This window comes from Plectrocnemia conspersa, unplaced genomic scaffold, assembly GCF_051122295.1.
Source record: "Plectrocnemia conspersa isolate PC_06_02 unplaced genomic scaffold, ASM5112229v1 ptg000003l, whole genome shotgun sequence".
Classification (NCBI taxonomy): Eukaryota; Metazoa; Arthropoda; class Insecta; order Trichoptera; family Polycentropodidae; genus Plectrocnemia; species Plectrocnemia conspersa.
This window is the reverse complement of record NW_028277167.1, coordinates 10,743,961-10,760,335: the sequence shown is the minus strand read 5'-3', so window position 1 is coordinate 10,760,335 and position 16,375 is coordinate 10,743,961. Positions and strand designations below refer to the sequence as shown.

At 30.4% G+C, this 16,375-nt stretch overlaps 2 protein-coding genes across 6 annotated transcripts in view; one reads left to right on the top strand and one right to left on the bottom strand.

The window, feature by feature from the left end:
- The window catches only part of LOC148236578 (uncharacterized), a 79,078-nt gene extending 76,100 nt beyond the window's left edge, over positions 1-2,978 (top strand). Inside the window, exons 9-15 of the mRNA XM_088182371.1 lie at positions 792-938; positions 1,005-1,212; positions 1,280-1,416; positions 2,055-2,184; positions 2,260-2,365; positions 2,441-2,540; positions 2,753-2,978. Coding sequence (XP_088038497.1) covers positions 792-938; positions 1,005-1,212; positions 1,280-1,416; positions 2,055-2,184; positions 2,260-2,365; positions 2,441-2,540; positions 2,753-2,860 — 936 coding nt within the window. The 3' untranslated portion in view covers positions 2,861-2,978. The remainder of the gene's footprint in view (positions 1-791; positions 939-1,004; positions 1,213-1,279; positions 1,417-2,054; positions 2,185-2,259; positions 2,366-2,440; positions 2,541-2,752) is intronic.
- Positions 2,979-4,328: 1,350 nt separating this feature from the next.
- Positions 4,329-15,860, bottom strand: LOC148236577 (KRAB domain-containing protein 2-like). 5 transcript variants are annotated; one of them, XM_088182660.1, is made up of 6 exons: positions 15,739-15,860; positions 15,622-15,668; positions 15,483-15,558; positions 15,342-15,418; positions 6,928-6,958; positions 4,329-6,856 (listed from the first exon to the last, which is right to left on the bottom strand). In XM_088182660.1, the coding sequence occupies exons 1-6, from the start codon at positions 15,764-15,766 to the stop codon at positions 5,862-5,864; spliced, it is 1,254 nt and encodes a 417-aa protein (XP_088038786.1). In that variant the 5' UTR covers positions 15,767-15,860; the 3' UTR covers positions 4,329-5,861. The 5 variants fall into 5 exon arrangements, with proteins under 5 accessions (XP_088038786.1, XP_088038788.1, XP_088038790.1 ...); XM_088182662.1 differs by lacking the exons at positions 4,329-6,856; positions 6,928-6,958 and adding an exon at positions 7,350-8,001; XM_088182664.1 differs by lacking the exons at positions 4,329-6,856; positions 6,928-6,958 and adding an exon at positions 9,169-9,422.
- Between the last annotated feature and the right edge of the window lie 515 nt (positions 15,861-16,375).

Genomic DNA, 16,375 nt, shown 5'->3' with positions numbered 1-16,375 from the left:
GCATTTCTATACTACACTATGTTTTAAAAATATGATAGCTATCCTTACCGAATTTTATGGACTTCTAATATAAGAAGGAGCATCAAAGTATATTCTCACTCGTAATATTGTTATAAAAAGTTTCACCGCGATGACACGTTTTTATCGTTTTTGACCTGGACTGAAAATTCACTATATGGCAACACTGAGCAGCAAAGAAAACATGACTAATTATCAGATAAATATTATGAGTAGTTATTTTTAATATTTTTTAATACATAATTAAAATATTTCGCATAAAATATGATTTCAGAAAATATGTCGCAACGGTGGCTAATTTTTATATTTATTTTTAGCATAGAAAGGGTTAACCCATACCTATTATTATTTATTTAAGAAATTATATTACGACGTTAAAAAAATATAATTACAATTTTTGTCATGAGGCCCGGAATCATCGTTTTCCCAGGGCCCGGGTTTGCTCTTGGCGGCCCTGTCCGTGAGATCAGGAAAATCCATGAAAACCTAGTTTGCGATTATCAATCGAAATTATACTTACATAATAATCATTAATTACAATTTTCCAGTGATACGTGATTTTTAAATTTATTTAAAAGATAGTGCAAAATTTTAGTGTCACACTATTTCTGTCAAGGTTGTATGGAAAATTTGCTTAAGAGCTCCAAAATTAACCCACTCTCATTTCGCTAATGTAAATAGTAATTAATGCTCACTTGAAACAGAAGACCTTCAGATTATGAGTCATTACCACTTACCACCGTTTATATAATGCTAAAATCTCATGTTTACAGATGACGCGTGAGGAAGCCATAGCATTTCTTCAAGAAATAAAATATAATATGGATTATCTCCAAACTCACTATGCACAACAAAGACTTAGGAGTGCTGCCGAAGAAAGGTTACAGCAAGATAGGCAAATGCAAGAATCGCAGTACAAAGTAAGCAATGTAATTTATAATGTGCAATGTATTTGATTTATTAACGATGTTGTATTATGTTTGTAGCAAAATTTCGACTACAACAGCCAGAAAGCAAGTCCGTTGAGGAAATTTAATCATGAAAATATGCTGAATACTATCGCTACGGGAGTTTATGAAAGGAACAACAATATAGCGCCTTTGAATGTGCCACAGATGCCATTGTTCTCTGATATGAGACAAGAGTTATACAAAAAGAGCGTTCAAGATAATTTATTACAAACAACATATAAATGTAAGTATTATAATACATTTGTGAAAGTTTATTACATTTAGTAAATATATTTTTTTTAATAATCCAGTACCAGAGCAATACGAAAAAGATGTATCGCCTGCGATAACTGAAGAAGAATATGAAGAAATGCTGGAGAAGTTGAGAGTTGCTGACGTTTTATACACTGAATATTCTTTGGAAGAAATAATCTATCAATTGGCAAAGGTGAGTTGGCAATAAAATATAAAAATATTTTTTAAAATATGTACTTCAAAGAAGTATTTCACCCTTTCTAGAGTTCCACAGGGAACCACTGTTATTTATATTATTCATAAAAATTATTATTGTCTTTGAGATGGACTGCGTTTCGAAAAGTGTCATATTGTGTCATTTTACGTTTCGAAAAGTGTCATATTGTGTCATATTGTGTCAAATATATATATATTGTGTCATATTGTGTCATATTGTGTCAAATATTGTGTCATATTGTGTCAAACGTTTCGAAAAGTGTCATATTGTGTCATTTTACAGATATTTATTGCCGGTGGCGTTTTATTATTACCTAGGTAAAAATTAACTGAAACATGAAAGACTTTCATTAAATATATCATAATTACGTTTGATAGAAACTGTATTTTTTTCTAAACTCCCTTTGTAACGCACTGGGTTAACGTTTGTCATGTTATAATAAATAATTATAGTTTAATTCAATATTTTATATAATATTTAAAATGTAATTCTTCATATATCATGTTGTTTAATTTCATTTTATTCTATAATTTTTGTTTTCGACCATTGTGACGCATTGGGGTAATCAGTTAAATCATAATGGTATAAATTTAATAAATAAATGTATATTTTAGGTGATGTTTTCTCAGTCGTTGTCAAGAGGCTCAACGGAGGCACAACTGGCTTTGCAAAAGTTTACTAACTACTTAGAAGCTGAGGCAGAACAGGGTAGGATTTCGAAAAGTCTGGAAAAAAAAGTTTTAGGTAGTTATACACACATATTTATTTATAAATATATTCTTGGTTATAACAAAGATGTTTTTTTGAATAAAACAACAGATGTCCTAATCGAGTCATTAACTGATACTTTGACTGAACATCCGGAGTTTGTTAGTGTCGCCAGGACTGGATTGGGTGGAAGTAACTCCATTTTACCTGGAAATAAGTATGCATTAAGAAGATAATTGCATTTAACAGTATTAATTAAAATCATTAGTAAACTCATTTATAAAAATCACAGGGTTTTGCGTCAACTTTTGGAGATGAATTCACCAATGCAGACAGGAATGATGGGGAACTTTAGAGAAGAAGTGTCGAAGGCTCAAGTGCAACAAAACAAGGTTATTATAAACATAGTTTATTGTGAATCCTAAAGAGTTCATGATTGTGGTCCGCGGACTGAAACGGAGTGCTGCCATAGTGCAATACTAAAATATCAAACACCAGAGGAGTTATGCTGAACATTTTTTTTTAAAGCTCTTAGTGCTTTATAATAATATGTTAGTTTATATACTATTTAAAACAAATCAATACATATCAAATTTTGTTTCAGTTCATGCATGTTCCACTATGGATGAAGTCTAAAGAACAATCAGTCGGAGAACACCAGTCGTCTGTCATACCAATGCAAGCGATCAAGCGATTCAAGATGTCTATTTAAAGGAATAGTAATATAGCGGAAACGATTAATATCACACTTTAGTCATCAATTGAGTAAATCGTTTATGATTAAAAAATCTTCAGAGCATCATTAAAAATGCGGGTCATTATGAAAAAAACCTATCAATGTATTTTTAATTACTACTATAACGATCAGAGCAAATCATATTAATATATTATCAAGAGCGATCTGAGCATATCTGTAACATTTCTCTCAAACAAGATTTTACGTATTTTAATCTAAGGCTGATGTTGTGTACATATATAAAAAGAGCATCTATGTAGTGTTAAATATCAAATATATATATGATAAAGTATTACATATTATGATACCAAAATATTTGTACTATGTATTTAAATTATATACACAAATTGTAAACGTACTTTTTCAATTTACTTTATTTTATAAATGAATGTTTAAAATACATATAAAATAATATGATAAGTGGTATGTATCTTATATGATAATGTGTTTATAATTTTATTATAATATATATTGTAAAATAAGCTATTGAATGTAAAGAATGGATTCTGTTTGCTTACGAATACTTTCCTGTGATGGAATGATGATTGTATCCTTTGATTTTAACACCATAAATAAGATTGGCCACAATTTTTTTTTATTGCTTTATGCTGTATAACCTATGTCAGCGGCTCCAATCATTTCCTAATATATCCATATATTTATATATTGTCAATATTGAGCGGCAGTGTTGAATATAGAAGCATCAACTTCAGGTTAATCAAAAGGTTTGTAGAAGGTTGTTGTCACAATCTCGAAATGAAAGCTTCAGCTCTTAGAAATTTTCTTTCAAAAAAGCTTGGACGAAAGTAAAAATTATTATTTAGGCCGTATTGTTAGATAAGTTATGGTTACGGTGATTAATGTTTATGGTTTTCAATAGTCTGTGTTCATCGTTTACTTCTTGCTCTTGGGTATCCCTAATATGACGATTTCTCATGAGGATTTATCCGTAAAACGCAAATGTTAAATTTTGAACCTTTCTAGTGGAAGTGTAGGATTCCTTACAAATCTAAGATCAACGTGCAAATATTAATTAAATTAAAATTAACAAATAATAATGCTTGCTTTGAATTATATATTGATGTACATCCATAACTTTATATGAAATATTCGGTAGTGTTAGTTAAAGTGAGATACCTACGTATACTTTGTGGAACTGTAGAATAGTATGAACGATGTAGTGTGTTGATCCATGATAATTTATTCACTGTTTCTCATAAATTTTCCATAACAACGCCTTTTATGTTACCATTTGTGTGTTAAACTTTCTAGGACACTAGTACACTTGCTTGAATGACATACATGCATCACCCTACTGAAGTTTCACTCATTTTCTTCTAAAAAACTGTTCCATGTTGGTGCTCTTTTGAGACCCATGACTATTGAATTTCTAGCACTCATTTAATGTTTTCATTTGACTACCTCACTATGAAAGGAAAGACGATTTTATATACAATATAAAAGTTTATTAGGTAGTACAAATAATCACTCAATGCAATACGCTACATCTAAATGACAAAAAATAACACTAAAAAATATGCAGAGAATATAAAGGATGATCCAACATTAGTGTTTCAGAACTTTTTAGAAAAAACATAAAAGATATATTTATTAATCAAACATTTGGTGTATTTCATTAATTAAGAAAAATAATATTAATTAAATGGGCGCTTCTGAACCTTTTGCAGCAGCCGATCCTGGATGACTTTCTCGTACACTTTGGGCGGATATTGGTTTTTGGTGATCTAACGTTTCGGGTTTGTTGGCGTAGATACAATCTTAGCTTAACCCCACAAAAATAAATCCAACGATCTTGCGGCCATTTGACATCACCAAACGTGAAATAATGCGATCTGGAAATTTTTCACGCAAAAGATCCAACGTTGCATCCGATGTGTGGCAAGTTGCGTCATCTTGTTGAAACCACAGCAATATTTTCAATTTCGTGCCAAAAATAATCGATCAAGGGCCTATAGCGCTCACCATTGACCGTTACAGTACGATCTTCTTCGTTTTCAAAAAAGTAAGGCATGATGATGTCGCCTGACCACAATGGCACCAGTCACTTTTTGTGCATGTAATGGTTTCTCGTGAATCACATGAGGATTTTCCTCGCCCCATATGCGAAAATTTTGCTAATTAATATACTTAGAGAAGTGAAAATGTGCCTCATAAGAGACATTTTTTTTGAAAAATCAGCATCAACTTCCTGTTGCTCTAAACACACAATCAGCAAAAATTCTTCGCTGTCTCTGTTCTTGTGTAATCTAAATAATATTTTAATTTAAAAATCCAGATCTCAAAACAATTATTTTTGAGTATTTTATTACAATGATGAATTCCATTAAAAATAAAAAACTAATAATAAAACTAACGATATCATAATACAATGACATAAGGAAAAAATTATTGTATGACTTTTTTTATAATATATTTGTGTAATAATTCTACACAGTTTTTTTTATTTTTGTGGTAAAAATAGTTTTAAAATGTAGTGATGTAATAATTTTAAAATAAAGTAGAATATACAATACATTTAACGCATACATTGTGAATATATAAATATTCAGACTAAAATTAGCCTATAAATCTGAGACATATTTTCCTTGAATATAATATAGATTCAATCGATAGATGTCTCTAGCGGCACAAAAATGTATTTTATGTGATACATTTAATTCGGTGGCGGGGAATCGATTATGAGCCGAGATTTACTAAGCTTGACAAATTATCATTATAAATTTAGGCATGAGTAATTCTAAACGTAAGTGCAGTTGGTTACAACAGGGTTACAATTAGCACTTACGATTAGGTATAGAAAAGACACTTAAGATATAATGAAAAATTTAATGAAATAGTTATAATCATGCAGCTCAGATCGATTTTTATATAAATAAAAATTAGATTATTCTGCAGAAATCAAACATAAGGCTACGGACTATCCGTTTATATTGAATGTGGTTAAACTTAACTAAACCTAATTATGAACATTTATTTCATGCTTTTCAAGGTATAACAAATTTACAAAAGCTTTTTCACATTTGTCACATTTAAATTGTACAAATTTGCTTCCGAATATTTCTTCTATTTTTTTAGAGTCAACAGAAATTGATTTACAATTTTTGAGTACTTCTTTATCTCTGTTGTCTTCAGATTTAAAATTATGATCATTACTATATTCTACTCTACGACCAAACTTGTGAGTCAATTTATGTATCGCGAATTCACGTTTACTTTTTAAAACTTTTCCACACAATTGGCAAGGATAAAATAGGTGAGTTTTTTGGTGCTTTCTAAGGCTTCCTATATATCTAAACGTTCTTTCACAATCGTGGCATTTCAGATTATAATCAAATATGTGAGTCTTCATGTGCGCCACGAGGTTGTGTTTAATATTAAATTGTTCATCGCATTGTTGACAGTTAAAGATTACTCCAGTGTCGGAATGATTGATTTTAATGTGTAGTTCGAGGAATACTTTGGTGTTGAATTTTTCTCCACACATGTCACATTCAAAATGATCAAAATGAAAGTGAAATCTTTTATGAATAATGAGAAAAGATTTTTCCTTAAAGTTTTTTCCACAAATGTTACATTTAACATAGCAAGCTTGTAGAGAATTTATTTTATGTTTTTGTAAAGCTCTACTGCTTAAAAAAATCTGTCTGCACTTTTTACACTTGAATATTCGGTTTCCTAAGCAATTCTTCAAGTGATTATCTAACCACATTTTACTTTTAAATTCTTTTTCACATTTGCCGCATTTAAACATCTCATTATATATTTCATGAGTAGCTAAATGTCTTTGGAATAAATCGTTGTTTAAGAATTCTTTTTTACATATATTACATGATATTCTTTTACAAAGGCCTCTGTATTTATGCTGTTGAAGATACCACTTCACTTTGTATGTTTTTCCACATAGGTCACATACATATTTAGGTAAATCAGCTCCTTTATAACATTTGTCAACTAAAACAATAATAATTCATATTAAATTTATACATATAATAAAATAATTCTGATAAATTTATATTAATTACCAAAAGAGTCTTCGTGTTCTTCCTTACAGATCTGAAAAAATAAAAGGACAATTTAAACGAGCAATGTATAAAATAATTGTTCCATAAAACAAATCGTTAGTGCAATATTGTTGGACTGATTGGTTAGAACAGTGTACACATTATGAATAACTCTCTGCAACGAATCCTTTTCCAAAGAACAAATCCGAAGATTTACCTTACATAAAGTTACAAGAAATTCGTTTTATGGAACAAATTATTTATTTAAGTGCATATATCTCTTAAAATAATTCCCTGTTAATCGCACTTAAAAATAATATTTTACTTCAATGTTTTCAAAAAATATCTCTATATTTTGAATAGTATCTATGTTAATAAAACTATGCGCAATGCCAAATATGTATAATAGCTTTTTGCGCAAATTTACGAAAAAAAGAAAGAAATTAGGCTGAAATAGTATTTATTTGCTAACATAATATAAATTATACATATAGTGACAAATCATAATAAGTTTTTAACAACGACAGATACTGAAAAAACAGAGATACAGACAAGACTAAGAGAATAAATGATGTATAAATCCAGAAATAAATACAAAATACAGTTAAAGTAAAAAATAACATGAGATTTTTCTGAGAAACGCTACCATTTATAATTTGATTAAAGACATTTTATTATTTCTAAACTCACTACTTTTTTTATGCAATAATGTAAATTAAATATAATAGACAAAAAATATTTTAAACACTAAAACACTGCTCGTGATAGTTACAAACTCATTATGTTTAAATATTAATTGCTCTTATTCATCCTGTTATTACAAATTAATTTTATTACAATATTTTTAGTCTCTTGTCTTCACCTAATGCAGTAGCACGTTGCTGTTTAACTTTACTTTCAACTTAAAATTTTACTTTTACGTTAAATTGATTTTATTATAAATTAAATATTTTATTATGAAGACCTATTTATTCATTTTGTCAAAAATTAGGTGGCACTCTGGTAACACCTTAGCGGATCTCTCATTAGTCGATCGGTGAAGCAGACAATTAATTTATTGTTTTAATAATTGCAAAAAAAGTTTTTTCTTAATTCCTGCAATCACAAAAGTAGCGTTGAAGCATATGCTAAAAAATTATCGCCTCAAACTACTATTTTGTGACACACGAAACGGTTTTTGTATGGGTTTTTTGTCATAATCTACCAGGAGTGCATATGAGTGAGAAGGTAGCTGACAATTAATTTATTATTTTAATTATTAGGAATACTATTTTTTTTCAATTTCTGCAATTATGCTTGGATTGCAAATGCACCCCAAGAGTCGCGGCAAAGCATATTCAGAAAGAAAAAACGCTTCAAACTACCGTTTTTGTATGGTTTTTTGTCATAATCTACCAGGAGCATAGAATACGTGAGGAGGTAGTGGAGCTAATAAATTATTTATTATTAAATATTTTGTTTTAAAAGCTTTCTGCTATGAAATAATAGTATCTATTTACATATACATAAAGCCTATTATTGCATAACCTTAGTTTTCAACGGTTTCGACCAATCAGAAAAAAGAATTTAAATATTTTAAATATCCATGGAGACGCATGATCTTAGAAAACGGTTACTATGTACATAAATAAACAAAATACACAAGGCTCACTATTGAATGCGTGTATTATGTTATTTTTTAAGTTTAAGAGCTTACAATGAGTAATCATAAAATATAATTGAAATAATTAATATAAAATAAAAAAGATGGCCGATAACGCAATGACATCTGTTGATAAAAGTATTTTCCATTGATTTACCGATTTAATATAATTATTCGAATTGTAATTAAACCAGGTATGTGTAAACCAGGTATGTGTAAACCAGGTAAACATGTTATAGATATTTAGTATTATGTACGAGGATTGAAAGTTAATGCGGATCAAACTACCTAAATGCTAATAAAACGTATTTTTTATCTTGTGATATTCTGGGATTTGTCATGGCGATCACATAACAGGCGGTTATTTAACTGAATAAGTTTGGTTCCATTTCGGCGTAGTCATCTTATTAATCGCTCATGGCTTCTGAAAAATAATTATGAACCATAAAAACTATGCACAATAATTAGATTCTAAGTGCAATATTCCCAAAGAGAATTTTTAAATTAATTTTATAATCGTCCTAAAATATCAGTCGTGGGCGCTTGTCTTCTTTATTCTTACGTTTATTGTGCTATATAGTGATAATCAGTGACGGCTGGTGAAAATAGAAACAAGTGGAGCCAAGGGCCAAGAAATTATATTTATTTTTTATCGAACTAAACATAATATGTGTTATACATATAGGGACAAATCATAATAAGTTTTTAATAAAGATAGATCCTGAAAAACAAAGACTCAAAAGTGTACTCGTTCATTTCGAGATTTTCAGGATACTGGCTCCTCAAACTAGGCACAACCGACATGTATTTTGTTTCATTGATCTTCAACCTCATTTTCCTGGCTGATGATTCAATGGCGTCAAATGTTTCTCACCTTTTCTAGGGCAATGTTGAACAGATTATTATTATTTATTATTTGTCATTTCTCATTGTGAGTTTCACCGAAGAGATTAGTTTTTTTAGTACATACTACTTCCTGCCACTAATTCTAATTATTAATTCTTCCTGCCACAAAAGTAACAACGAATACATTATTGGGGGCTAAAGTAGGAAAATATATAAGTTTGATTATATTATCGAAAGGTAAAACAAATATTTTGTGATTACTTTTGCATATTACAGCTGATGCCATGTTTAATAGTTTGAATAATTTTATAAGCAAGTCTACCTCAAGTCGTTTGGAACTATTGCTGTGAACACAATAAATCATTAGCATCTAAATATATATCAACAGGTTTGAAAAAACATTGTCAATTTCATTAAGGCTCATCCACTTAATTCCTGAGTTTTTAAAGTTTTGTAGGAAGAGATGGGAAGTCAACATAAACATCTATTATTATACACAGAAGTACATTGGTTATCACATGGAAAAGTGCTCAATCGCTTCATGGAGCTTTATGATGAATGATATGATTATTTTTAATAGATATAGTATTTGAATTGAGCGAATGTTAGAATGATTTTTGTTAGTTAGCTATGGTTGCTTACTTTACTGTTATTTTAACTTATTTGAATGAACTCTACTTGAACCTCCAAGGTTTTTAAGTAATGCCAAGTTTTGGGGTTGTTTTGTTACTTGGTTTTTTGATAACCATTGCATTTGGCGTTTTTGTTTTTATAGTTTTTTTGTGCTAAGTTACCATACAATGCAAAAAATGTGTATTTGTTTCTTGCGCAGCTAGTGTCACACATTCGAACACATGTCGCTTTGCTATTATCCCTTAATGCGTGGGTAAGTGGGTAAGTCAAGTATTAAACAGGCCCAACGTGAGGGAGGGACCAGCCCGTCATAAAAAATGATCTGGGCCCCAGTAAATAACTGGGGCCCAGATCATTTTTTATGAAGTGAAAAAATTACGAAAATTTTATTCTTAATTTGAGCGATCTATCGATATATTTTTATAAGAATAAAATACATATATAGAAAAAAATAAAAAATTGTGAAAGTTTGCAACTTTGATTGTATCATGTGCACTTATTATTATATGATGTAGACCGACAGAGAGGTATAAATTGCTTTATTTCAGAGTCTGAGTTTCTGAATACTGGGTCTCCATTTCTTTTTCTATGAGAGATTTAACAGGGAATTATTTTAAGAGATATGTGCATTTAAATAAATACTTTGTTCCATAAAACAAATCATTTGTACATTTATGTAAAGAAAAGCTTCTGATTTTTACTACGGATAAGGATTCATTACAGTTATTCAAAAGGTGTTCACTGTTCTGACCAATGCTCTCTCGCATCTAATCTGTTCAACAGTAGTGCACAAACACAGTAATGAAATTATTTTATATATTGCTCATTTAAATTCTCCTTTTTATATATTAGTGAATTAGTCAATGACTTTTTACAATTTTTATGAGTCAGATGGTAACAGGGGCAAATGGTTTTTATTTTTATTTATACAAGAAAATGTATAATTGTGGGAGCTGTTTAAATATTTTATTTTAGATGTCACTTAAATGTTAGGGGGCCGGGGCGCAGTAACAATAAGCACCATGGCCCAATTTTTCTCTCAGCAGCCACCAGAAAAAAAGACTGGGAATCGGTGCCATCATATTATTAATTATAAATTATTATTGTAATATTATTTATAGTCAATAGATGTAACTTTGCAGCTGGGTCTGATTTTTTAAGTTGCAACCGACAGTCAAAATTAGTTAGGTAAAAAACGAAAATTAAATAGAACAGCAAAGGATTTATGTAAAATAAAAGTTTCATTTTTGATATTATATGAAAATTTATTTTTCGAATACTTTAATGATATAAAAATATTTTTTTTTCATTCCAAGTATCTTCTTAAGGTACCGTTTCTTTTTTAATGTTATTCACCATTTTGCTATCTTGTTCTTCAATATTCATTAACTCTTTCATTTCTTCTTCCAAAACCCCATTATTCATTTTAATTAAACACTCGGGCGGAATCTTGAAATTCAGCTCCATTTTAGCTTGATGTCCGAACATAGCTTTGTATGGTTCTATTTTATTTGTTTCATGACATGCTATGTTCATTTTCCATTGAACGAACCGTAGTCCAACTGACCAGGATTTTGTATTGTTATCGCGCATCCAAGCGGTTAATAAATCTATCATAGATAAATTATTCTCATCGGCTGAATGTCTAGGCTTGCCGTTAATTATAATTAAATCCGGCCACAAAGTTCCTAATTCTTTTATAATTTCAGCAGTAAATTCCCTGCTAATATTTGATTGCAACACATACGGGGCTCTAAAATCTAGAAATATATACAAGAGCTCTTTTGCTATTTCCGCAGCACTTTTTGAAGTCAGCGGTCTTAAAAAGCTATATTTGGTCAAATTTTCTATATAATACAAAATAAATCTAAAGTTTCCATCTGATAAACATTTGAACTCTACTAAATTCGCTTGGCCTCGATCATTCAGGTCTTTGGAAATGATAGGACGGACTACTTCCATTTGAGATTTCCTTTTCATTTTTTCTGAACATCTCTCACATTGTTCAATACAATGCTTAATGATAGGCATTGGGATGTTCGCATAATGTTCGGATATTTTTTTATGTGTCTTTTTTTCTCCCTTATGCCCACAAGCTTCATGCAAGTCCTTAATAATCGAGTACACATTGCTTTTAGTAGCCATGATTCTATTGTCTTTAATTCTTGACACTTTGGTGATTCCTGCATTTTTTATTAATTTAAATGCACTTTTGATGTGATAAAATTGTCTACTCTTGTTTGGATTTTTATCTGTTTTTAATATGCCGATTACGCGTCTCTCATGCTCTTCCGTCCATAATTGGTTACTTTTGTAATTGCCAATAAAATTTTCCATGTTCATAGGCAGCTGCAAGGAAAGTTATATATGATATTAATGGAGGATATTTTAAGTATAGTTATTGTTGAGAACTATGAGTTGTTGGCAAAAAGAAAGGATGTGCAAACCACGAAATTTGAGTCTCATTCTTCCAATGGTGGTCCGGGATTTGAAAATAAACTTACATGGGACAATTTATATCGTAGTGACACATATACAATGTTAGTCAGGAGACTAAGCAGACTGGAATATGAAGTTCCGCTGAGCTATGCTCGCAAACTAAATGGCTCTCTACAATGACGTCGCATTCCTGTTACTTCTTACAACGCGCGGAGTAGGAATACATTTGACACACCCGACTGCAAAAATAATGCAGTGCCAAAACCTCACTCGACACATTTGACTCTACTGCACCTCGACGCTCGGATTACATCTTCGCTAAACGGACTCCTTCGAACCCTCGCCTCGTGTCTGAGCAACCATCTCCAGGACACGCGCTCGAGACAAATACTGACGACTACTAGAAGGGTTTAGCAACGTAGCAAAGGTTGACCCTACGTCGTTTCATAAGGGCCACTTTGTACAGTTCGCTGTACAAACGTTCTACTACAAATCATCGACTGGCACTGCCGAAAACTTTATATCGAAGCGTCAACGACCCACGACCTGAACGCGTCAATATCAAGTCAATACGAATTTTGGTGTATGCAGATGATATTGACATCATATCCAAGGTCCAAGCAAGCTGCTATGGAAGCATTTATTGACCTGTAACAAGCAGCGAAAGAAATGGGCTTGGTCTCAAGAGAACTGAATGCACAACGGGTCCGCCTTACAGTCAACAGAGATAATTGAGAGAGTTGTTAATTATTAAGGAATAGATTAATACTTTATAAAGTTCGAAATAAATTATATTTTCAATGTGTAAGAATTATAGAAAGCTTTAAATTTTTACTCTTCTTAGATGAAATAAAAAAATAGCAATTCTATAAATAAGGCCATAACACATTGACAATAATTTTAAAATTTTTTTGCCACTAAAGTAAAATAAATTTTTAATTTAATTTTATTGGCAAAAAAAATGAAAAATTATTTTTTTAAAACATCTTTGTTAACAAAATACCTAAAAATATTTTTAGTTGTATTTGTAAAATTAATTATTATAGACAATGATACATAATAGTAATTTATAAGAGATTTTTTTAATATAAAAAAAATAAAGTTTTTGTATAAATATTGTAATATTTAGTTTATAAATCATGAGCTTACTTTGCTATCGCGCATTTATTTATATGACACAAAGTTATTTAATTTCTAAATAAACACAATCAAGTATGATTTGTGTAGTTAGTTTCTGTCAGCATCTCGTAGTCTCTAAGGTGGCGTCCTACGTGAGCGAATTCGACGCGAACCGCATCTCATTGTGATCGCGCCGCTTCGCATTTGCTCACGTAGGACGCTATGTATGTCGTTTCCAAAGATTTGAATTTTTGAATTTCATATCTAGATCAATGTAGATCAGTACGTGAAGTGAAGAGTGACTGTTCGCTTGGTGCGAGTTCGGCTAAAATCTCAGGTGTTCCAAGTGGGAGTATCTGGTGAAGCGTATTCCGAAAGGAAGTGTCGTCAGAACATTACGATCGCGCTTATATTCTCTTTTTAAGATAAAGGATTCACTCCTTCATTTTCTTGACTCTCGAGCCAATTCAACGATTAGGATGTAAGCATACTGTTTTGTTATCTGTTACTTCTCTTATAAGGATGCTTTTGTATTGACTATTTTACAAATAGCTGGAGATTTGACTCCCCGGTGAATTTTTTTAAAATGCATAATAAAATTAAATGTTATAGTTAATACGACTTACTAAGAACAAATATTTGTCACAAAATATTTGTTCTTAGTAAGCCGATTTGGGTGGATTAGGATCACTTGCAAATGGACTTTAACAAAATAATTCGATGGCGATGCTAATAAATACAAAGGAATGCACTGTCTCTACAAGTGTCGACAAATTCTAGCAGATAACTGAAATCACAACATTGCCAAATCTCTAGCTGTTTAAACTGTGATAGTTACGAAAAGGCACAGTAGAAAATAAGTGAAAAACAGAAAAATTAAGCACCTTCCTTAAACATTAAAGAATTTATAAGCAGAAACACAGCATACTAATGGCACTTCCACCAGATACAAGTCAGAACATGACATTTCTATTATTTCGCTTCCGACTTGGGAGACACGAGAGTTAAGCCAAACTCGTACTAAGTAAAGCTACGCTGACCAATATGAAATTAGGAAGATCAAATAGCTACTTTACTCTTAATGCTAATCTTGATACAGCTACACAAGCAAAAATCAAATGGTTTAACCCAATCTTGGAAGACTTCGAGAACATATTTCAGTACTAATTGCATAAATTATACGTAATTTAAAAACTGTTGTGAAAAGAATAATAATTTGATAACTTTGTATTTTATTATTTATAATAATAAATTATGTAATCTTATATATGGGACAAATATCTTATACAGCCTAATTATTGTTTTAATTTGGATACAAGGAGTGAGTTTGATGACAGACAAGATACGTAAACAATGCTTCTTATCAAGTTGTTTATGGCTCAATCCAATATATTCAGTTTGTTTAGGGGTCAAATTTATTCTAAAAAAATATTTCTTAATTTAATTTATTTATTTACAATTATAAATAAGAAATTTTAAGTAGATTCATGGGGTACTTACTGTTCTAATGTATATAAGTAAATAAAATTGATCCTAAAGAGAAACTGAACCAAGTGAAAATTATCTTTTCTTTTAGTGAAAAAGAGTACAATAAACACAACTATTGGCGCATAATATAAATCAGAACATTGGCAGAAATTGATGACAAAAAACACTTAAATATATTAAATGGATTCATGGATTAATAGCTTATTGTTATACAATTTTAGGGAATCTTTTAAAACTGCGGAATTCAAAATTATGCTTGTATTCTCACCTTAGTGTCAATCTGTTGAATATTGTCGTTGTTGTCGATTTTTTCTTTTTTAATTTCTGTTTTAATATCAAGCATATCTGAAAAGAACATTATAGTATTTGTTACTTAAAACATGCTATATTATAAAAAAGTATTGCTTACCTATTTCCAACATATCGTCCACATCTTCGTCGGTATTTTCGCCGTTGGGCTCATATTCAATTTTTATATCCTCGGACTGAAAAAATAAATAATCGTTAAGATATTTATTTAAGTTTATCAGTATGATTAATGCGTTTACCTTAATGAAACTGCAGGTAGTTTGTTCTTCGGGTTCAATGTTTAGTTCTAAAGGTAAAGAATATCAAAATTATATTATATCATTTATAAATTGTGATTTAGTTTAGTATGCACATACCACTTTTAATTTTACTAAAACACGACATTTTAACAACTTATCATTTGAAAGAGCAAAGAAATATTTAATAAGGTTCGGTTGCAGTTAAATGCTTGACAACTGTATTTCTTAGGTCCAAACACTACGAACCGACGTCCATGTCGTATGTGATGTATGGCAACATCTAAAATTGGATATAATTGGTTCAATTTTTAATATTTCATTTTAAAATCAGTGTTTATTATTTTATTTCTGTATAATTATAATATATGTAATTGCATGAACTCCCACAATAACTGGATACAACAAAGCATTATTATGAAAAAATATTAAATGATCAATAGTTTTGTTTGTACGAAAATAAATTTCTTATTTACAATCAGTTGATATCAGTTCATCTACGTAGCTTGCATCTAATTGCCTACGTATCACAACACATTTGATTAAAGCGAAATTTTAACACCGCCTCCTCCCCCCCTCCTAACTATGTGTAACGTAACAAGGTGTCACACCATGCCAGATACTCCCTCTTTCCGTACGTCACGTCACAGTACCAAAATTAATTGCAAATTACTATGTATAGCAAATAGACTACGCACACTGCAAAAAATTGTTTGTAATTTCCAATATCAAAGTAATATATTTTAGAACTATATAT

Excerpts from the sequence above, each read along its gene's own strand:
- LOC148236577 (XM_088182660.1), bottom strand. The coding sequence starts at position 15,766 with ATGTCGTGTTTTAGTAAAATTAAAAGTG. Across the intron at positions 15,559-15,621 it reads CTACCTGCAGTTTCATTAAG|TCCGAGGATATAAAAATTGA; the intron begins GTAAACGCATTA and ends TTATTTTTTCAG. Across the intron at positions 6,857-6,927 it reads AGAACACGAAGACTCTTTTG|TTGACAAATGTTATAAAGGA; the intron begins GTAATTAATATA and ends TTATTGTTTTAG.